The sequence below is a fragment of the Oreochromis niloticus genome, linkage group LG2 (assembly GCF_001858045.2).
Source record: "Oreochromis niloticus isolate F11D_XX linkage group LG2, O_niloticus_UMD_NMBU, whole genome shotgun sequence".
In the NCBI taxonomy this organism is placed as follows: Eukaryota; Metazoa; Chordata; class Actinopteri; order Cichliformes; family Cichlidae; genus Oreochromis; species Oreochromis niloticus.
In genome coordinates this window covers 17,407,589-17,430,848 of record NC_031966.2, presented here as the reverse complement: position 1 = coordinate 17,430,848, position 23,260 = coordinate 17,407,589, and the positions used below count along the sequence as shown (strand labels likewise).

General features: G+C 39.4%; 2 protein-coding genes across 6 annotated transcripts in view; both read right to left on the bottom strand.

The window, feature by feature from the left end:
- Positions 1 to 12,341, bottom strand: part of med12 (mediator complex subunit 12) — a 30,280-nt gene extending 17,939 nt beyond the window's left edge. For 3 of the 4 annotated variants that reach the window (XM_005467373.4, XM_005467375.4, XM_005467376.4), the window contains exons 1-15: positions 12,169 to 12,340; positions 11,355 to 11,459; positions 11,051 to 11,242; positions 5,216 to 5,375; positions 4,889 to 5,064; positions 4,173 to 4,283; positions 3,551 to 3,823; positions 3,290 to 3,436; positions 2,722 to 2,821; positions 2,502 to 2,638; positions 1,994 to 2,125; positions 1,262 to 1,388; positions 829 to 1,058; positions 671 to 730; positions 394 to 567 (exon numbers count right to left, since the gene is read on the bottom strand). In XM_005467373.4, coding sequence (XP_005467430.1) covers positions 394 to 567; positions 671 to 730; positions 829 to 1,058; positions 1,262 to 1,388; positions 1,994 to 2,125; positions 2,502 to 2,638; positions 2,722 to 2,821; positions 3,290 to 3,436; positions 3,551 to 3,823; positions 4,173 to 4,283; positions 4,889 to 5,064; positions 5,216 to 5,375; positions 11,051 to 11,242; positions 11,355 to 11,459; positions 12,169 to 12,270 — 2,226 coding nt within the window. In that variant the 5' untranslated portion in view covers positions 12,271 to 12,340. Of the gene's footprint in view, positions 1 to 393; positions 568 to 670; positions 731 to 828; positions 1,059 to 1,261; positions 1,389 to 1,993; positions 2,126 to 2,501; positions 2,639 to 2,721; positions 2,822 to 3,289; positions 3,437 to 3,550; positions 3,824 to 4,172; positions 4,284 to 4,888; positions 5,065 to 5,215; positions 5,376 to 11,050; positions 11,243 to 11,354; positions 11,460 to 12,168 lie in introns of all 4 variants that reach the window. The other variant, XM_005467374.4, reaches the window with a different exon arrangement.
- Positions 12,342 to 15,102: 2,761 nt separating this feature from the next.
- Positions 15,103 to 23,260, bottom strand: part of wu:fb13g09 (multidrug resistance-associated protein 5) — a 28,408-nt gene continuing 20,250 nt past the window's right edge. For both annotated transcript variants that reach the window (XM_003445265.5, XM_019364388.2), the window contains exons 21-29: positions 21,194 to 21,322; positions 20,793 to 20,979; positions 19,590 to 19,679; positions 18,964 to 19,156; positions 18,696 to 18,855; positions 17,788 to 17,866; positions 17,582 to 17,695; positions 16,840 to 17,004; positions 15,103 to 16,083 (exon numbers count right to left, since the gene is read on the bottom strand). In XM_003445265.5, the coding sequence (XP_003445313.1) occupies positions 15,991 to 16,083; positions 16,840 to 17,004; positions 17,582 to 17,695; positions 17,788 to 17,866; positions 18,696 to 18,855; positions 18,964 to 19,156; positions 19,590 to 19,679; positions 20,793 to 20,979; positions 21,194 to 21,322 (1,210 nt within the window). In that variant the 3' untranslated portion in view covers positions 15,103 to 15,990. The remainder of the gene's footprint in view (positions 16,084 to 16,839; positions 17,005 to 17,581; positions 17,696 to 17,787; positions 17,867 to 18,695; positions 18,856 to 18,963; positions 19,157 to 19,589; positions 19,680 to 20,792; positions 20,980 to 21,193; positions 21,323 to 23,260) is intronic.

The window sequence follows — 23,260 nt, the reverse complement described above, 5'->3', positions numbered from 1 at the left end:
ATCTAAAATAGCTGAAAAACAATTCCAGACCTCATTAGGAAACTAGGAAACCACGAAAACATATTTTCTTTTAGCCACCCGAGTTTATCTGGGTTGATTTCATAATGTAAATTTGCTTTTTCACTAATTTAGGCTATAGTTAAACTGAGACTGAAAATGAAAACAGGTTTCAGGAAACTAAATAAAAACTAACAGATGTACTGAGAAACATCCAGTTCAGATGTTGTCAAAGTACAGAGGAAGAAGGTTATTCTTCATCTGTATTATTTACTACATAATATCACTGAGTCATACTGTGTCTTCAGTGTATTAGGAAGATATCTGTGCTTAAGTCCCTGTAGGAGAGAGTATCGGGTATTTATGTTTTCAAAGTCACACTGTAAGGATTCTTACCTGAGGAATAGGGAAGTGAGTGGCATACTGGATGTGGCGGGGTTGCTCATACAGTTGAGGAAAGGCGGGGTCCATACCCTTGTCCTTACAGTTGGGCTTGCTGTCCTGATCTGTAACCGGCTTCTCTGGAGAGGGGCTTCCCTTGGTTTCACAGTGCATTGGAGGTGAGAACATCTGCAGGACAAAGAAGTCTGAAATTACTTCAAGCGAGGACCACCAAAACGTTCAGACAGAAATGGCTCCTAGTGTTTATGTATAAATTATGTTAAAAATATACCTCATCAAAATTAGCACTGGAGTTATGATCGATTTCCATTGACTCTGATAGGCCAGTATCCTGTTGAACAAACAAGAACTTCATGTTATCTTTCTACACCACACAGCTACTGTGTCTGTAACACTACACAACACCGACAACAGATTCCTCCAACATGCCTCCATCTTGACACTGCTGCCTGCATCCTGCTCTTTGCGCTCTGATTCATCAGAGGGCTCATCGCTGGGTGAACGTGGGCGGGGCAGGTGGGAGTCAGAAGCCAAGTCGCCACGGGAAATGAGCGTGCACATGTAGATATTGTGGGAAAAGACGTCGTGACGGATGAGCTCGCAGAAAAGAAGGACCAGGTTGGAGAACTCCACGCGTTCGCTTTCATTCCCAGGCTCCGCTGTGAAGGGGAAAAGAGGATTTGAATAATTTATTGGCAGATTTCCCCTGCCAAATCATTTCGAATAAATATGCAATGAGTAATGAAGTAAAAAGGGAAAGACAAAAGGACGTAAAGTTCGTTCAATATTTAGACTGAGATCATGTGTGACACATCAGAGAATCATCGCTGCAAGAAACAAACAAAAAGAAAGAAAGACTCACTCAGGGTGGGAGCCTGAGTATCGAGGAACTGCAGCAGCACATCCTGAAAGACTGGCAGTGTGGCAGCTGAGAGGGAACCGGATGACACAGAGCCCTTCTCATCCACCACCTCCGACTCGCCGCACCTCTGCAAACAAATGTGCAACAGACAGTCTTTGAGTGCTAAATTCAGAAAAATTTATTTACACACCGTTCTTACTTAGCATGTTTCTTTGGATTTACAGTAGATCTACACACACGCTGAAAGTCAACTGTGTATACACATTTAAAGCTTCTAACTAAATCTTATACTCAAAAGATAAGGATTGAACAAATTTCATTTGTGTCCCTGCTTCTTTCTTCTCTTGCTCTCCTGCATGAGGAGGTTTTAGGGAGTTTGTATCGGCAATTATAAGGGACGGTCTGGAAAGCATTTTCACAGCACAAAGACCCATTCATAAAAACAGTATGGTGAAATCCATCACAAAAGGAAAATATTATAAGATGATGATGATGTTATGATGATGGATGACATGCATGGCAACATTCGGTAAGGAACTGTAACAGTAATAACGTGGCAAAAATTATTATTATTAATGTTAGATCTGCGGCTGACAGCCACGGATGTCATTAAATTTGAACATATCCTGTGTAAGAAATGTAATAAATTATAAGGTTTCTGTGGCAGAAGGTGCACTAAAGGTGCAGAAGAGGCACAACAGAACTCCGATTGGAGGGCGGTCTGTTTCTTACCTCTGCTTCTATTTCAGCCTGCCTCTTTTCCAGCAGCTTGGCCACAACCATGGCCCTGTGTCTGCCTGAACGCTTACAGCACACAGCCCATTCACAAAGCAAGGTCACCACTGCATCATCATCAGGTGACATCTGGATAGAAACACGCTTTATGAGACAACATCTCCAAAAATATCATCACTTGGTCTCACACTATTATCTGATGATCGGTAATCACATGGCATCAGCAGTCTACTTTTTATTACAATTAACAACAATGTGGTCAGTACTATCTTGTAGCATGCAACTGAGAAGCAAAGTTACTATAGCTAACTAAAACTAAACTAAAAACGGTGGGAAAAATCACTTTTGCTAACTTAAATAAAAACCTAGCCTTCAGTGGACCATTCAATCAAAACTGGAAGCGACCGAAACCACTTTGGAAACTAAACTGAATACCAAACAAAGTGTAACTAACTATAACTGAATTTAACTATTAACTCACTAAAATATACACAAAACTCATTACCTCGTGGCCATCTTTACTCTGGCCTGAACCAAATATCCTGTTGTACAGTGAATCCAGGGAGTTGTTGAAGTCAGACTTCTCAAAGCTGTGGTTGTCTAAAACCTCCAGAGTGTGGAGAACCCTTCCGATGGTGAATCCTGCCAAAAGATCAACGTTATTTAAATTTGTTCTTAAAAGCTGCGATCAAGTATCTAAACAGTGAAAGAAACAGTTTTCATACCCGCTGTCGTCTCCTGGCACTTATCAAACGACCACCTGAACTCCACTGCCTGACCTCGCTCCTTAATTTGTTCCTCAATTTCCCGCAACTTTGCACGAACCTGTGAAAGACCACTCTGTTACAGGACAAGAAACAGAAACCCAAAACCTTTGGGACTGCTAACAAAATCTTAAGATGATGAGGTAACTAAATAACCAATTAAAAGTAGTGAAGAAGGTTTATGTAAACCACAGCTGTGTTTGTAAGTAAAGACATCTCCAAACACCTGACATATATTTCAATGCAAACTTCCATTTGCTCAAACTGGCTTTGTTTGTACTTCAGAGACTGTCTTTGTTTTTCTGTACTAGGAGCCTGTTTGTGCACAAATCTGTTTTGCTCTGTGCATTTCTTGTTCTTTATTGATTTACTGTAATACACTGGAATTCACTGCTTTTGTGCACTAGAAACGCCAATACAATGACTTTAATTGCAAACAAAATGAAAGAAAAGACCATGAGGTTTTTTGAGCACCATATGAATATTTTCACATTCAAAAAAAGGAAAATGTGAGTATGGATGGAGGTACCTGCTGTGTAAAGGCAGTGTTGCCTCCTGGCATTGGCAAGCTGGAAGGAGCGATGGGCAGGAGGTCGAGAGGGGAACCAGTCTTGTTTCTGCTGTCTGTTAAAGAGTAATGCCACACGAGAGCACTGGGACAGCACAACACAATGCTCTAATGTGACAATGACAGGACAGAGAGGGGCAGGGACAAGGAATAAAGGAATAAATACCTGGCTTAGAAACCATGTACTAAGTACATGAGAATGAAATTGGACATAGAAAATACCTGTAACATGCAGCTGAGACCAAACACCAGAGGCCTGTGCTGTGGACAGATATAGAAGTCTGTAAAAGGTGTCTGGGGCTGGTTCCCTCCCGCTGGCTGGGAGGTTGGTGTGGAGGGCAGAGCGTTGCTTTGCTGTGTCAAGATGCCGTGAGCTGGATGCCCTCCTGTGCCAGGGCCCAGGCTCCCGTCACTTAGCAACAAGTTGAGGCGGCGCGTGCAGAAGTAAGCCAGTCTTCGTGACAAGTAAGCAGACTGTACGAATTCCCCTGAGTACTGTAGCACAGAGGAGAGATTCACAGCATTAACCAGAGCACTTGGTGTTCATTCACATTAGTCAGCTACGGAAATGGAAACAAAATGAGGGCTGTGGGCCCCGGTGGGTGCTGTCACCAAAGGTCATTGCCATCACACGAAGAAACAAAACAGGATAAAGTGGCGACAGCTGTAGAAGCATGGCATCACACAGAGCAGGTGGGTGGGTGTATCTGCACAGCTGTATGAATGTTAAGGAGGAGTGCAGGTTTTTCAAATGTGATCCATTAAAGCAGGAGTGATGAGGTTAGATTGAGACTAAAGACTGAGGTTCATAATGAGGTGACAGTGAATGAGCAGATGTGTATACCTGTAGTAAAAGGGGCAAAAGTAGTCTGAGAAGCTCATCTTCACCAGGCCGGACTTTCTCAAAACACTCCAGCACCCATGTCAGGAACTCGTGTCTGTCTAACATACCATCCTGAGCACAGAAACACAAGTCCAGCTTAATACTATGCAGATCTTAACACTCCTACGCACTGTCTCCTTTGTGTGGCTGAAAAATGTATCAAATTAGAACATTTTCAACATCTCAACATTATCATATATACACAGAACACAGGAGCTGCCTCAGACTTCATATCATCCACTCAGAAGACTACTGATATGACTGAATATGCTGCACATACATGCAAGAGCAACATCGTTTGGCAACATCTAACCTCAAAACTTTCCAGATCCAAAACACAAATGATTATTTTTAGAAGGTAAACTATTGATATAGTAACAACCCTGAAAGTCAAAGAATCAATCAACGTCTGTAACACGTCCATTTAAATTAAAATATCAATTACAGATGGCACAATTTAGTGAATTAAATATGATAAATATTTGTTCCAAATTACACACTTGTGACTCAAAGATAAAATAGTATAATAAACCAATGCAATTCATCAAAACCTAAATGTTGCCACGGAGCGTCGTTAAGTTTGTGCACAGCAGGTAACTCGTGTAACTACCAAAGCTCAACTGCAGCATTTTAACTCCAAGACTTTTTCAGCAGCAGACTTGAGAGTGTGAGCTGACCTGAAACATGAACATGGCCAGCTTCTCGTTGTATTCCCACTGCTTCATGGCCGTCTCCACATCAGGGGGATTAGCTGGCAGTGGTGAGCTGCAGCCTTGGCTGGGAAACTGTCTGTAAAACTCAGCCACCTTCTGAAGCTGCTCCCAGAGATACTTGGTAATGATTTGGGTCCATTCTATACAAACACACATACACACACAAAGAAATGACTTTCACAGCCACCAAAATATCTAATACACGATTTCACGATATCTAATGAAAGGTAAAATTATATCGTTTAGTCAAATGATCCCTCGAGACTGAAAAGACCCAAGTAACATTCTCACCTATGCACGGGTCAATCACATGCCTCTTCTTGACTTTAGTTTCTGTGATAGCTGCATGATATGCGCAGGTCATCTTAATCATCCATGCTGAACGCATTACAGGGACTGAGTACTTGGCCAAGTATCCAAAAACCTCTTCCTTCTTGCTGAAGATCGGTACCTGTAAAAAGATTTAGCAAGTGTCAGTAATGCTCAGTGAAGCACCCCAAACATCTCTTGAAATATCACAGAAAGAAAAAAAAAGGGAGGGTGTTGGGGGACTTCATGAGGTCAAACAAATTTAATGGAAGTGCTGTACTGAACTGCTGACAGGGACGCAGCAGTACACTGACTGAACAATATAGCTATATCTGACTGATATCTTCATCTCTTTATATAAAAAAATGATAGCATTTTCTCATTGCAGTGGCTGATATTTATTTGTTGTGTTATCTTAACTGTGTGCTGGCAAGCTGCTCAAAACCATGCAATAAAGAGCTAAAAGAACCTTAATCATAAGTTAAAAAGGAGAAAATAACATAATAAAAAAAGACTAAAAATATCCACAGTGATGACGACCATCAATAAAATGTTTAACATGGATAAAATTAAGAGAGGCTGCTGAACTGTTTCGAATTGCCACACCTCTAAATACACACAATTTGCATTCTGCACTTTTTATAGACTTCTTACTAAGCCATTATTATTTAATAATTCCTTTATTTATTATGTCTATCTATATTATTATTATTAACATTAATGTTGAATTACATTTAAATACATTTTTGACTTTCATATTACTTTTATTTTATTAGGTCATTACTTTTTAATTGTTCCCAGGACTGAGACCTGAGTAACTTCACCTCATTCTGTCACGTTTCTTCATTATAATGTAGAATACATATCAGGAATGTATGTGATTTCGAAACTATATGGCTCCAGTCTTCAGAAATCATTTCATTCATTGCTTAATCTGCTTTGAAAATAAATGGTGATAAAGAAAACACCTATAATGTAGCCAAGGAGAAACCTGGAATTGTTATCCTTCGGGAAAACTGATCTGCCAAAGTCATTAATAAATCCAGCTAGTTTATCACGGCACAGTGAAGTATGTTAAGCAATAAAATAATAATAAAAAAAAATGAAATGTGCCAGTAAAATGATAAGCAGCTTGCTTGTAAACACACACAAAGCTCACCTTTGATTTATTTGGATGCATTAAAACTTCAAAATCTATATGCTTCAATTTGTAAGGGCACTTACTTGGAGAATAATTTCACAATATTGAACAAAACAATTCAGACAACCTATGAATAATAGATTTCATAGTTCTTTAAAAAAAAAGAAAAATAAGCTGCTGACACTTTCAAACAAAGACATGCATTGTGTTTTGGGTCAATACACCCAAACAAGACAAACAAAAGGCTTGATTTACACAAAAGCATTACGTTTTCTTAACTAGGCTATTTAAAAAGCACTTTTGAATTGTTCCTGTTTCGTAACATCTGAATCAAACAGGAGAGTTCTGTTCAATTTAGGAATTATTCTCTCTACACTCATTCAAACTACTGCCTTTTGTCCTTCAGCTTTTACAGAACGTAAGGATTTTGCAAACAATATTTTTTTCCCCTGATTTTTATATTTTGTTCTTTTTTTACTCCACAGTTTCTTTTGATCACGACCTCCTCATCTGCCACGCTCTGGTGTGGTTTACCCCCAGATGCTTTCTATAACACTATCAATAGTCCTCTTTGATGACCTCACCTGGGCTTTATACACACACTCAGTTTGCTTCTCTTGGGTTGAGAAGCAACCCAAGAGTATGAGGAGTTGATGACTCCTCATACTGTTGCTCAATGGTAAATGGCCTGTATTTGTATAGCGCTTTCTAGTCCCTAAGGACCCCAAAGCGCTTTACACAATCTGTCATCCACCCATTCACACACACATTCACACACTGGTGATGGCAAGCTACATTGTAGCCACAGCCACCCTGGGGCGCACTGACAGAGGCGAGGCTGCCGGACACTGGCGCCACCGGGCCCTCTGACCACCACCAGTAGGCAATGGGTGAAGTGTCTTGCCCAAGGACACAACGACCGAGACTGTCCAAGCCGGGGCTCGAACCGGCAACCAGATAAAGCCTATCAACTTCAGTCAGCTCAATTTAAAAAAAAAAAACAACAACAAACTGTTATTCGCTAAAATCACTAGGTTTTAAAAAATTACAAATTCATATAGCTAGCAAAAAATATAGTTGTTGCTGTGGCTCAGGTGGAGTGCCCAGTTGGAAGTTTGGTGGATTGATCTCCGACTCCTCTAGTCCTCATGCAGAAGTATCCTTTAACAAGATACTGAACCACTTGTCTCTGATGCATCCATCAGGGTGCAAGTGTGTGTGTAAATGTTAGAAAGCATAAGCAGTATATGTCTGTGTGATTGGGTAAATGAGATTTGCAGTTGAAAGGCAGTATATAAGTACCAGTCCATGTTCTACAATGTGTGCCTTTCTCTTATTTTTGTATATATTTCTCCTGTTTGCCATTTATTCCTGATGTCTACCATTTAATACATATATACACACACATATAACACAAAAAATGACAACTTATAAATGATATTCTACAACACTCAGCACTGTTAATAGCTTATCTAGTAGAGCACACAACATCACATTTCAACTTGAACAGGCAAAGGAGCCACTAAACTTCAGACTGCTGCTCCTTGTGGTTATATAGCTATTAAACATGCAGGAAATCCAAAGTGTGGGACCATTTCAGTAGGGTAAAAGACAATCCTAAAACGGTAACATGCAATCTCTGCAGGCATACATTCCCCTGTCATTCATCAACCTTTAAGAAATGGCCCATCATTTGAAACATGGATCCACTTAGCATGCCTGCTGGCTAAACATTAAAGTCTCTTTTATTTATTTATTTTATTTAGAAAGAGGGGCAATACATATTAATGAACATTTTAACAAATGTAAATATACCAGATTATAGCCTTGGGCTAATTTCCATCTGCAGACCCTCTGGCAGGTTGGTGTTATACACAAGTTAGTAAAAACATACAGAGACACTATTTATAGATCATGTATCTACAAAAACAGTGATCACATTATATTAGAACAAACAATGACAAGAAGAGTGGACAACAGAGGAGAATATAGATAACAATAATGGAAACACATCAATTATATTGCAAAAACCCCAGTACTACACATGCCCTGACTGTCCTGATATTGCACTGACCCATTACACTAATAGTTGTTTCCCTTTTTGTAATACACTAACTCTTTTTCATGTCCAATACAAAGCATGATTAATTAAACATGATCACATGTTTGTCTGTCCCTCAGCCGCCCTTTTAAGTGACTTAAAGATAGGGAGACTTGTACTTTCCCTCACTGGCAGTGGAAGAGTATTCCAGAAGCTCACCCCCTGATATGACAGAGCATTCTGTGAAAAGGTGGTGCGTCTAAATGCCAATTCACAATCACCCTTTCACAGTGGCTCGAGTCAGGCGAGACCCGGCAACACTGCTAGACTTTTGTTTAATAAAAATCACTCATTGGTGGAGGCGCCAGACCATGCATAACTTTGTATATTAGACAGGCAGATTTAAATAATTTGAAATTAGTAAAATTTAGAAACTTGTATTTATCTAAAATTTGACAATGGTAATATGAAAAAGGTTTCTTATCTAATATTTTCAATGCTCTTTTGTAGCATACTTCGATTGGCCCACTAGCAGCAAAGCTCGTATAGGACCAACTTGTAATACAGTATTCAACATGACGGTATCATAGAGTGCAGGAATGTAATCGCTGCTGTGTCTGTTAATGATGTGCGGATATGTCTAAAGTTCTGTATATTAACATTTACAGTTTTCACTACTTTTTTAAAGGATAATTTCGAGTCTAGTAGCACTCCCAAATGCTTAAATTCCTCAACATTAATTAGTTCTTGTGCACCCACGCGAACTTTTACTGCAGCCACGGCTGTTTTAGGTTTACTAAAAAACATAGATACGGTCTTTTTAACATTAAGGCACAGGCATGAGTCATTCAGCCATTTTTGTAAATCATGTAATGCCAATGAAAGCTGATGGGCTGCATCATCAGCAGTTTTGGCTTGTGTAAAAATTACCGTATCATCAGCATACATAATCATGTCCACATTTTTGCACACATTGGACAAGTCACTTACATAAAGTGAAAATAACAGGGGGCCTAGAATTGAACCCTGAGGGACACCTTGCGTACAGTAAAGATAGGGTGACTTGCTATTCTTTATTTGCACGCATTGTTTTCTATCTGATAGATAAGACTGTATCCATTTAACGGTGTGATTACTGAAGTTAAATGTTGACAGTCTAGACAAGAGCTTAAGATGATTCACAGTGTCAAACGCACGCTTGAAATCAAGAAAAATAGCCACAACATAACTGCTCTTGTCTAAGTAAGACTTCACTCTCTCAACAAAAACATGGACAGCCGTTTCAGTTGAGTGAAGAGTGCGAAATCCAAACTGCATAGGGTGCAAACCCGGATTGGAGTCATTAAGATATTCGATGATAGAATTAGCAACCCACTTTTCTGCTATCTTTGAAAACATAGGGAGTATGCTAATAAGTCGATAATTAGCAGGGTCTGATTTATCACCCAATTTATAAATTGGTGTAACTTTTGCCACCTTCCAACTCAGAGGAACGACTGCCTGCGTGATTGATAAATTAATAAGATGGGTCACAGGCACCAAAAGACAAGATTTATAATGCTTCAAGAAATTCGTAGCAAATCCACACTCATCCCTTGCTTTAGAACTTTTTAATTTAGAGATTATATTTTCTACTTTCACTTACTGTAATTTTTTGAATGTTGAACTTTGAATCTTGAGAAGAAACATCCTTTTTGGTGTCGCTATTCCAAATATTTTGTTGAGGGTCATAAGAATTAGAAAATCATTTAATTTAGCAGCTAGGGTGAGAGGCTCTGATACCAGTTCATTGGCAAATTTAAGTTCATTGTCTTTATCAGCATTATGTTTACTGTTACCAAGGAGTTTGTTAATATTTTCCCAAATTAGCTTACAATTTCCTTTGGCACTATTAATTAGTCATGAAAAAAATTGCTTTTGCCATTCTCAAAGTTTGTGTGACTTTATTCCTTGCAGATATAAAATTTAATCGATCAGTATTTAATCCAGATTGTAACGATTTTTTAAATAGCTGGTCTCCGAGTCTCATAAGCTGTTTACACTCAGTATTAATCCAAGGCAAAGAATAAACTCGTTTCTTTAAATGGCTCTCTTTCTGAAACTGTGACAAGACCCCTTTAATAGAAGACTATAATAAATCACAACATTTATTAGTGTCATCATATTATAGTATACTAGTCCAATCAAAATTATTTAGAGCTGCCATTAAATGTCGTTCTTGACTATTTGAAATAAATGTTTTTTTTATATTCATGCTTTTACTGACGTCCCAGTCGCTATTAGTCAGCTTTCTGAAGAAGAATATGGCATTGTGGTCAGACCACTGCCTACCATCCCCCCAGTAGCTTTTCTGGCTACTGAAGCACATTCAAAATCATTAATAACTTTTCAGGTTCTCTTAACTTGAGGCTTTCCTCCTGCATGCTTTGGGAAGACTTAAAGTGTTGTTGTTGTTGTGATTTTGCTTCTCCACAGCCCAGGAATTTTAACTATGCTCTAATGTGTACTTACTTAATATCATAAATTTAAAAACAATTAACTCACTAACTAGGTGGCTTAATGACTTGTGCTCAACTAGGAAAGCAATTACATGAATACCCAATAATAAATAATAAACAAGGCTTTTAAGTTTTACCTTTTTAGCCAGCTGTGTCAGAGGTTTAGTCCCAGCTAAGTCCGTGAACCAGTTATTGATGGAGCTCTGTGACCTCGCTGTGACAAGCCAGAAATTATCCTTCTGGTTGACCTGTGGTTTACGCTTCCCTGTGTCTGGAAACGTGCTGTAGCGCAGCTTCTCTGCAATAATGCTGCTGAAGTTTGAGCTGATCTATAAAGAGAGAGGGGAACATGTAAGATGGCCAAAACCCAGCAGGGGGGAAAAATCTATCCAGTTGTGAATGGTGTGCTAGGGCAGGAGCTGTGTTAAAATGAGCCATTACCTTGGAAGGGTTGAAGTTGACATTTTTGGCACTGCCATGTTCATCACCGGATACAGCTGGTTGGTTATTGAATCCTTGCTTCACATTCAATGCAGTCAACTCATCCTGAAACACATTTCAGCGAAGAAAATTGATATTTTTCATGCGACGTTAGTGGTATAATTTGAGATCCTAGACCACTGAGAAAGTCGGGATGTGTGGTTGATTGGTTTTGCAGACATGAGGTAAACATAAATAACAATAAAAACATTTTTTAAATTATTATTGGGGAAACATAAAGAGTCACTTTTCCATTTGCATCAACAGATTACATCAGGTTATTGCTGGATATGAACGAAAAGGGATACCTCAGCTAGGCCAAACTCCAATCTAAAAACTCAGCAAATAATTTAGCTTCATTTACAGCTTGCTGGTAATAAAGGTTAGCTTTGAAGGTCTGGCTATTCGTAAAAACAAACCATATGGCTATTAAACAGCAATAGTCACGCACAATCCAAAACCGAGCGCATATTGTTTAAAACCACAAAGTAAGACAATGGCTGCAGTTTATATCAAACTGCAAAGCATCCGCCACCCAAAGAGTTAGCTTAGCAAACTCAGCGATCTTACCAAGTAGCTGCTTGTCAACTAAGCAGGGCAAGCTAGCTAACAAACTGACAACTAGGTTCTGTTCATTGTTATTGCTAGGCCCAGACCGTTCACAGGACTGCTAAGATTGACTAGCTAGTGTTAGCTCGCACAGCTCCTCTGCCGACAATTTTCCTCGAGAAAACGTTACTCCCGGCCGTTCATCGAGCACGTCGCCAAATCTGACCTCTTTTTGCTTTGGATCTTGCGGATAAACGTCCGGAGGGCCGAGTCGGGGCCGCTTTAATGGACGGTGTTCGTAACTTAAGATCCCGAAAGCAGCCATCATCCAGCGGCATCACAGCTAAGGCTTTCCTCCTTCCAGCAGCCTGGGGCGAGCTACAACAACCAAACTCACTTCCGGCAGGGTTCCAGTCGTGAACTTCAAAATAAAAGTCAAGGAAACTATATTGCATAAAAAGCTTTGTGCTTTTTAGTTACTCTAGTAAGTAAATAAAGAACAAATAATGTTTTTTTAGTCGTTTCCATGTTTTTCCTTTCTGATTAAAAGTGCGCTATTAAAAACACTCACGTGTGTTTGGTTATTAGGCTATTATATAATATTAGGTTTAATTAGGGGGTATTTAGCTTTAATGTCTGACTAAAAATTCTACATCCTGCATAATTTGTGGTCTCCCATTTAACCTTTAAAGCCTAGTCAACACACACGCACGCACACAGATATGATTACACATGTAAATGTAAATATACATGATTTATATACATGGTATAATAAGGCAAAATAAATTTGTACATCTCTAACTAACTGGAAAGTCAATATTTAGTATGAGCACTTTTATTCTTAAAAACAGTCCGAACTCAGGCAAGCTTTCTTGTAATTTCTTTAAGATGTCTTCAGAAATAATTTTCCAGAAAGGACGCTCCAAAGCTCTTGGATTTTGCCTCCCTTTTGTTCCATGACAAAGCGTACACCGTGTTTTACAGATGGCTATACACACTGACTGCATAAGAGCTCTGTGCAGTCCAGGTCTGTGTAATTTGGAATACCTCAGCTGTTTCTCCCTGTTCTTTCAGAATGGCTTCATGACAGCTACCCTGACACTGAGACCACTTATAATGAGGCTTTGGCGAACAGTAAATGGATCAACTCAAAGGCCAGATGCATCGGTCTGTTCCTTTGTCAGGTCTTTGCTGGATTTCCCCCCCATTTCTTAAAGATCTGCCATTTCTGCTCTTGTCCTCCACTTATCCAGTTTCCTTAATTTTTTTAAGAACACACAGGGCGCTCAGGACTTTGCCATATATACAACATGCGTCACTTAGCCCATTTTTATTCTGAAATAAATGAAAGAATGACCAAAAATGCTTGGATGCTATATTTAACTCCAGTTTCAGCACATTAACAGTTATCTCAGTGTAATATGAACATCTGTCCTTCCAGCTCGGACTGAGGAAGTCAGAGTTTTTAAGAAGAAAAAACTTCACAGTTAGTCAAACATTTCGAATATTTTCCTCCCCAAAAAATAAAATAAAAAGTTAAAACACAAAAACACTGTGGACACTCTTCAAGTATGCATTATGATGAAGGCAGCAGGTAAGGTTATTGTAAGGTGTGTGATGAGGAGGTAAATCCTGGGCAAAAAATCCTGACATTCTGAGTCTGATATGCAATCATTTGGGGGTCCGAGAAAACACACACAAAGGTTACTCCAAATGAAATGCAGTGTAATTTTTGCATTATGTGGAATAGTTCAAGTTTCATAAATTAATAGGTATTCCCTTTACTCCTGTGTGAAATTTCCCTACTTTGTAAGGAATTTATGTTATTTACCAACAGCTGTTTATGCCAGTTTGGTGGATTTTCATACTGCAGGAAGAGGTGACCAGATGGGAAAATCGTATGCTCTATTTGTTACTTTCATGTTTCTTCACTTGGAGTTGATCTCAAGGGTAAAAAAAGTGGATTTCTTAGTTTTGCTGAAGTGCATGTGGGCGGATTGTTGCTGAAATCTGCAGATTGGGGCTTTACACTTTTGAAATGGTCTCATAAAACCCCAATTTAACCTTTGCGTTTGTTGAAAGCCTGCATACAGTCTTGGAGGAGGCCTTAGATGTCATGTTGATGCGGGGTTATTCTGAAACAAAAGGCTTCACAATTCCCTAATGAGCTAATGGAATATTCATGATATAAATGTCTCTGTGACTTTTATAAAATAGACTGAAAAATAGGAGTCCACTGATACAGCGTGTCTCACTTACACTGGAAATGCTTTAAAATTCAGTACAACCAGATGTGTTTTGTATTCCATGCATTCTTTTCCCCTGCCAAAAACAAAAAAACACTGTGTCTGCAGTACCCACAATGCAAATCATGTTTACTGGTAGCATTGGCTACTATTTCCTCAGGCTAATAGCCTCAAGCGGGAATAAAGTGAGGGTGACAAAGGCCTGTAAGCTCACTTCTTTTAACTGATTCTCATTTTGAAACTTGTAGCTAACTCCAGGCAAGTCACACAGGGAAAAAATCATCAGATGTTTTGCTGCTAAGGAGCAACAAAACACTTTACAAAACTTTCTTTTTCCCTCTATACTATACTGACTGCTATTACTTTAACATATTGCAATTTCCTTTACCATTAAAACAAGAGTACCATGAAGCTACATACCTCAAGGCTTTCAGGCTGATAAAGACCTCCACAGCATGTATGAATCGAGTCTGGTAAATCAAAAGCATGTATCGAAATTATTTCAATGTGAAGATAAAACATGAATTGCCCTAGTTTGTTTTCTCGAGGAATGCAATAGATTCTTTCCAAAAATTCCTCTGGTAACACTTTCCTGCGTATACATTCATAACTTTTTGAGGAATCCAAAGAAACAAGTCAAACAACCACATAACATCCTTGATGGACATCTTATAAGAATAGACTAGACACATCACCAATAAATAAAAAATAAGTTTATTCAAAAAAAAAACCTCTTCATATCAAAAATCCCACATTTAACAAATTTATATTACAGCTTCACAATCTCAAGTGTACAAAGGCAATCTTGAAAATAAGGGATATTGCACTTTTCATGATTGTTCAACACATACTTGAAGGCAGAAGTCTGCAGTCCTCTCATGTGTGAAAACAGAACATGTACAGACACACCCTGATTGTTTTCAGCTTTGTTGCAAACCACACACCATACCTCAACACCTAAATGATCTTGCTGGTAAAACATTCAACTCCAGCATTTGAAAAGATGAGCTAATTTGAAAACACAGTGCTTGCATGCAGTCTAAAAAAAAAAGCATGCTTACATGGCTAACTCCATTATATAACCTGGAATTGTTTACAGGTCTAGGCACATATCACATCTGCAATAATTTACTGAAGTTATCTCATTATAGCAACAACAAAAAACACAAACATTTTAGCCTCTTTTGGAAAGTCATTTTGAGGAATGGATAGAAGATGATTTTTTCAAATATACTGCATTTAATAATTAATTCAAACAAATAAATTCCTGACATAAACAAATAAACATCAGTAGCATTGCAAATAAGAAATTAAATCTGATCCACACCATTTTCTGCCTAACATTAATTTCCCGGACTGTCAGGTTTCAGTCATGGAAATAAAACTAATTTAGTGTCTGACTGATTAACTGACCTCCAGAGAAAAAAAAGAACCATCCTACGTCCTTCCAAGTGTCCACATGACACATAAAGTGCTATTTGTCAGAGACACAGCTCTGTTTCACTTGCAGTTAATTGTTTGGCCCCCAGGAAACAACTCCTGTGACACGGCGGCAAAGAGCAGGTGGCTGATAGATCTCACTTAGCATACTGAGATTTGATGTGCTGTTAGGAAGTGCTGTCTCTGTGTCTTTGGTGAGGAAATAAACGGACACGGTTGCATGGACTAACCATCAGTGGATTTCTTTACTCATCATTTTCACACTTGGCAGGATTGGTGTGTGTGCATGTGTGCAAATCATTTATTCAGCTGGATATTTTGTAGGATCACAGCTCACGTCCAAAGTTCAGCTCCAGCGTGTTTTATCTGTTTTGGTTTTCTGATGCTTCTACCATGGCTCTAAATCTTGAGTTTTCATCTGCCAGCAAGGCAACGGGACTGTCAAACTCCAAAATCTACGAGAATGAAAAGGATAAAACAAAATCAGCACTTGCATATAAAATCTGCACATTATCTCCAAACTTACTCCAACCGAAGATATTTCCCAGCGGCAGTGTATGAAAAGCATTTCAATATGTGCGAAATATTGTCCTCAGACAGCCTTTGCTGCACTTTGTTGAATCACAAGTTCCTATAAGGAGTAGCGATCACTCCCGGCACACAGTGGCCGACACTGACTGTTTGAGCCATGTTGACATTATCAACAAGGCTCGAACAACAAGATATTTTGGGATCTTTTATAATACAGACAAAGCCAAAGATTACAAAATGGAAATTTAATTGTCTTTTAATGCAAAATGCATGAAGTAATGAACCATTTAGGTACATCTAATATTAATAAAACAACACGTTTATGAATGTCTGTGATTTTTTCATTCCACTGCACAGCCAAAAAATTGGGTGTAAATTCAAGCTATAAATCTTGTCTCTTCTGATGCATCCATCTTATTTTACTCTACATACTGATGCCAAAAATGCAAACTCAACTTATTAAGGGATAAGGGCTGAAACACATAAACTGCTGACTACTTGTGTGCATTTCATGTTATCAGCTAGCATCAAAAGTCTTGAAAACTGCTCAAGTGAAATATGAACCGCCTCATCCCATCAGTCATATCAAACACACAGTAATTTAGGGAATATCACATCAACGATTGAGTTTCAACCACTGGACCGAGTTTCACAGTCAGACATACTGCATTTATATTCACCTGGCCGTTGTTCATGACCATGACTCTGCTGCAGCTCATCACTGTGTTGAGACGATGGGCGATGATGAGAGTAGTGCAGCTGCCAAACGCAGTGCGAATGGTCTCCTGGATGAGACGATCTGTCTCAGTGTCAATGGCTGCTGTTGCCTCATCCAATAAAAGGATCTTTAAAAAAGGACAATATGAAAAAAAAGAGACACATGCATTCATATTATAGGAGTTTGGTTACTTCGATTGCACAGTTTCATTGATTCTAATGACCCACATTATGGAATAGAGTAATTTGTATAATATAAAAAATGATGCAAATATTGCTCAAAGCAAAGTTTTTGTTTTCAATGAAGGAGAATTTATATGATATGATGTGAGAGGTATTTGAGGGGCAGATGTGTGATAGCTGATTTAATCAACCAAGGTTGCAGAAAAATAACATGAAATAAGACAACTAAAAGAAACCTTCCAAACAAAGAAAAGGCTGAAATTGTGGTGCACATGCATGGTTATGAAATAGTACTTCACAAAAATAGCTGAAAACAAATAAAATTATACTCTATATCCTGATGATGTCTGACCTCATGCTATCAGTTCATAAGCCGTACCAGCTATGGGATACAACCAGCAGGGGGCAGTGGTATCCCATGCAGTTGGTTGTATGGCAAGACTGATTATTCATTTTAGAACTGAGGAGTTTATTAACTATTCCACATGCAAATATAAACCAGCAGCATTACACAATCAGCACCTTGCTGTTTCTCAGCAGGGCTCTGGCCACACAGAGGAGCTGCCGCTCTCCCACTGAGAAGTTCTCTCCGTTCTCTGTCACCTCTGAGTGGAGTGAATGAGGCAGCTGGCTGACCTGAGGAAGGTCAAAGGGACATAAAGATGTAAAGGGAAAGCTGCTCTCGTCATGTAAAATGTAATTTACACTCCAACCAATTTGTAACTCACCATTTCTTTTATATGTGTTTTCTCGAGAGCTTCCCAGATCTCAGCATCAGAGTATTGATCCCATGGGTCTAAATTGCTCCTATTGGAAATAAACCATGATAATGACATTCATAGTGATTATACATTATGACAATGATAAATGGACAACACTTATATATTATACTATTATACTTTTCTAGTCTCATGAAGTGTGTTTTTTTTATGCATAGAGGACCACACACACACACTCACAAATTGGTAGATCTGGGGCAGTTTTTAGGGTGATCGAAGCAGGGATTTAATATTATCGGTCAACTGGTTCTACCTCCCAAAATGCATCTGCCCCTGTCTATTTTACATTATGACAAGAAGGGCAGCATACTCTGATCCTGAGCTCAAAACAATCCATGACCAAGATCGATTCTGACCTGCAGCTGAGGGAATTCATTCACAAAACAGAGGTGCTTTTTTGCTTTTGAATACTCTGGCCTGTCAGACCTAGCACCCCTGTTGTTTAATTTCTTAACACAAAGCATCATTTTTCCTTTTTGTAATGGGCACACATCAGATCACCGCTGTGCACACACAGCAGCGACATCTTTCAATATCTCCCAAAAGCCAATTTCAGGCAAAATTGAAAACACAATCACAGACACTGAGTGACTAGATGGAAAAATATCCTGCTCACTTTTGATGTTCAACACATAAACTATAGCTTTAAACAGATGGGCTGACTATAGGCACTTTCGAGGTAGAGAGTAGCTATCTACCTGGTTGCACAACTAAAACTAATTTTCCATTAAAGCAGACGTATTAATTGCTAAAACGTTGGTGCTTTCTGATATGATTTTTTTAGCCAAAAGATTTTTAAGGCAGTTCAATAAACCAGTTGCAGTGATTAATAATGAAAGTAACTATCAATGGATTACCTGATAGTACCGATGAAGAGCACAGGCTCTTGAGGAATAATGGCTAGCTTGCTCCGCAGGTCATCCAGACCAATCTGTGCAACATTGATTCCGTCAATGATAATAGAGCCCCCAGTCAGCTCCACAAGTCTGAACAAAGCTACTCCTAGGGAGGACTTTCCTGCAAACACATATAGAAAACATGCTGTGTTAACAAATGCAGACACATTTAAGTGGAAACGGAAGCTGAAAAGTCTGCCGGCTGGGGAACTGAAAAGGTCAGTTGTACCTGATCCTGTGCGGCCCACAATGCCGATGGTTTCTTCAGGCAGGATAGTGAAAGACAGGTTCTTAAGCACCAGCGGCAGATCATTGCGATAACGCATCTCCACATCCTGAAAGGTGATCTTTCCCTCCGGAGGCCAGGAGGGGGCAGGTTGGGCAGCCTCAGGACTTTGTCTAGGTGCTTCGCTCTCAAGAGTCTTAGATAAGGAAAAGGTGATGGTATCTGGCATTAATCTGTAAATCTCTGTGTAGGGGCAAGCCCCCTAACTGATTTGTAGTGATTTTCTTTCTATGAGATTTTCTTGGCACGTCAGAAGAAAAAGTTGAGCTGACATTGTGGTTTGATGGCAGTTGTGTGACATAAGCTCTATCATGTGCCCTGGAGTGTGTTAATACTGCACAAGAGGTTTCTATCTTGGTATACCACACATTCCTAATCAAATGCTTGTGACAAAAACACACACACACACACGTGCACTCACACTCACTCACAAACACATACATTTGGATTTGCCAACTGCCTTGAATTAAAACGGTGTCATATATCTATTGTGGTCTGGTCTAGTGCTGTTATTCCAGACGTGCTGTTACACAATCCACCTTTCTCACTGTGCTAATCAATGCTGTTACCTTTATATAATGATTGATCCTCTCAACAGATGTAAAGCGAGCTTCTGTCTCTGTGAGGAGCCGCATGGTAAACTGAAACAAGCCAGTCAGCTGGAAGAGAAAGTAAGGCAGAGGGGTAAAAAGGTTAATGATTAACAGTGTCACACCAATTACTATGAAACACTCGCTATTTATGTGCGCTGCCCCCCCTTCAGCAATTGAGCAATAAAACAACTGGCAATTTACAGCCTAATAAACAGGTTTGCTGATATGGCTCCTTCACGATCTTGTTAATCGATTTCAATTCTCTGCCATGGCTGTGTCGATTATAACATGCAGTAAAGAACAGAATCTTAAAAAACCAAAAACTGGGCAATGAGAAAACAAACATATTTCTAAGACACACTGTGAAAATCATCCTGTCTGTGTACAGCAAGGTGAGAGTGTGCGTTAAAGCAAGACCATGTAACCTGTGCTAATCAATGGCTGCTTCATATTAAGCAGCAAATAGCAGCTAAAATACTACAGAATAAAAAAGGATGAATGATGTATTTTATGAACATGTTTTGTTCTGTCAAACAAAAAAAAGCCTCATTTTAATCTGCCTTTTCAAATCGATCAAGCAAACATTAAAATCAGGCAAGGTGAAGATGACGAGAATAACAATGATAACCCTGTTAGAGTTCAATGTTCCACCTTGAACTCTTATTTCCTGGGATTCCTGTGGTTATATAACTGCTACCCAAACAATGGTGCAGACAAAGCTTACCACCCATGGCAGCAACCAGAACACCCACACTGAAGAATCTGTTCAGGACTAACTTAAAGGTCTCAACAAAGAGCTCCCAGTGTTGACTAAAATCCCAGTCTGATTAAGCATCCACAGGATGTGCCTGCAACAAGACCTATCCGCAGAGGCCCCACTCCAGATCCCACAGGAACCAAAGGCTCTGGGCCCGTGCTGTAGATGTTGGCAACATCCAGCGACGTGTCCTTGCCACAAACTGCCCAGACCAGTTTTCTCAATAAGGTTAAGTACACAAGGTGATCAGTGATTCAGATAAGTTTGAACTCACATTTAGACCCAAACAGTTATAGAGGCTGCCTTGCTACCCTTCCTACACAGCCTGGAGCTTCAAACTGTCAACTTTTTTGCCATTCAGAGGACCAGAGCCATCAGTGTTTTTGCACATTCTGTGTTACTACATGAGTTTGTTTACACACCTGCACTGCATATGATATGGCCAAGCCTGCGTAGGCTGGAGGTATCTGATTGTGCATGAAGACAATGAGCAGTGCTACAGCAGTGATAAGGGAGATACTGATGAGGTCCAGGCGGATAGCCAGCCAACGCATTGCACAGCTGAAGAGGTAGTTTGAGGCCTGGTTGGTGTCCAGCAATTCCTGGTATCTGAAAAAAAAAGAGGGAGAGAAAGAGAGATACCGTAAACTAATTTCAGCCAGAGCAGAAGCAAGCAGAGCTCTGCACTCTCCTGCTTGCTGAGGGGAAATATTCTGGTATGGGCTCTGGTATATTTACTAGCAGCGGAGCAAACTCAAAAACTACAAGAAGAGATAAGATGAAATTAAAGTTTAATGATACCCATAGCTAGCCTTATACTCACCTTTGGAGGAAATCATGCCCTCTTCCATAGGCATGGATGGTGGAGAGTCCTTGAAGGCTGCTGGTGATATGAGAGGTGAATGGTGATTGGCTGATGTTCTCCAGGCGCTTTAGTTCACGAAGTAGTACCCTGCAAGTGAACAATGAAAATCCTTACATTAAACTTCCACAAAATTCACATTTTTATTTAAAATACATAGCTCAGTATTGATGTTACTCTGAGCCGTTTTCACTGTGTATACATCACAGAAGCAGATATATGGCAACTCCAGAAACACATTAGAACTAATTTATGTTGTGATTTGCAGCCCTTAATGGTTATGAAAATCCTAATGAGTCAGCACACTGCAGAACTGTAAAGCCTCCACTCATCTTAGTCTCATTTGAATGAAAATTGTAAGGCATTGTGAGAAAGTACGCTCTGGCATGTGCGGGGTAAATGGTTCAAATGAATTACATTCAACTGGAAATCACAAAAGACGAGCCAGAGTACGTGCAAAAGAGACAATTTTATGAAACACGAGAGTAATGTTTGTTTTGAGAACCAACGCACGTATGTTATATTTCAGTTAAATTGACAGTGCAGCTTTCAGCCACATTTTTACTTTACTTGTACCGGCCTCTATTTCGGAGGGAAAACTGACATCACACGTTAATACCGAAAACACAAGTGAGGAGTGAAGGACTGGAGAATGCATCAGCTTTAACGATCCAAGAGCGCTGCAGACAAATCATGATGAAACGACGGGCAGAGACGGATCGACACATGGTCCAAAACATGGCACCAGTTTTTCTTACTTCCCTATCGTTTCCCTCTATCTGATGCTTGTGCAACATTATGAGCAGTGTTTCATACACACAGACAGCCAGACATCAGACTCACCGTTCGAGACAAAGTGTCAGGGAGAGAGTTATACTGACAGAGGTGTGGTGTCTTTCTATTTTTAGATGCTAAGACTGAATGAACGGTACATGGGAATTACACATCTCCTATGAATCATTCAGTTTTCTCATAAAAAGCTGAGAAGAGAGACGGAAGGAACATGACACTTCCTCGCTTCGAGGCTGTGATCCAGACAAACATGTTTATGCCCTGGGCTGCTCCGTCTCAGAATTCAATAAAAAGCTGCTTTAGAAGTGGGTAATTTCAATGGGAGATCTAAGTTGATGTAACATCCATAAATATCTCGGGATGTCGTGACTTTGTCAGATACAGTATTTCGCCTTGTTCAACAGCATTGCCAAGGGTCATCACTACCTTCCAGTGACAGGTGGGGATCATCTCTTCCTTCTGGGTCTCTGTTGTTTACTCAGAATTTATCACTAATTCCTGCACTACCCATAAATAAAATGTTTCTTTAAAGATGACTGAAGATGTTTAGTGATTTATTAATCACTCGAGAGACAAAAATGGTGTCAAGTCTGATTAAAGTAATCAAGAATTCCAGTTTAAAAATATCAAGCAGTACATACAGAGAGTGGGAGGGAAAGTTTTAAATGTCTGAGCTCCCTAAAACTAAATCCACCTCCAAACATAAACTGATATACAGTATCTATGATTATCTTATATTTGTCATTATGATACAAGTCTAAAAGTCAAAAATACTCATACTTTTATGTGTTTAAATCTAAATGTGCTTTCAGATTTCACATCGGAGCAGCAATAACACAGAGACTCGTGAGCTTCTTAAGCTCACTGATAGAGGAAATAACAATATGCTCTGGTTATTTCCCGAGACTCCAGCGAGCTTTTGTTTCCCCCTGTGGTTTCACCTATATTGCACAACTGCTGAAAAAACATATATATAAGGACTAGGTGCATTTGCAAAATTTACTATGGAACAGATCATTTTAGATAAAGATTATCACAGTACTTCTTTCCATGGTATTTACCTTTAGCAGTCTCTCTCTATGGTCTGAAGCGACTCCATATTAAACACTACCGATTAGAGCATGTTTTAAAACAGAGTTTAATAAGTGGAGAAGATTTTAACTAGTGGCTTGTGTGTGCTTGGGGACCTGAATTGTCTTTTACTTTCGCACCTTGTGGTCTTGTTACATAATTTCT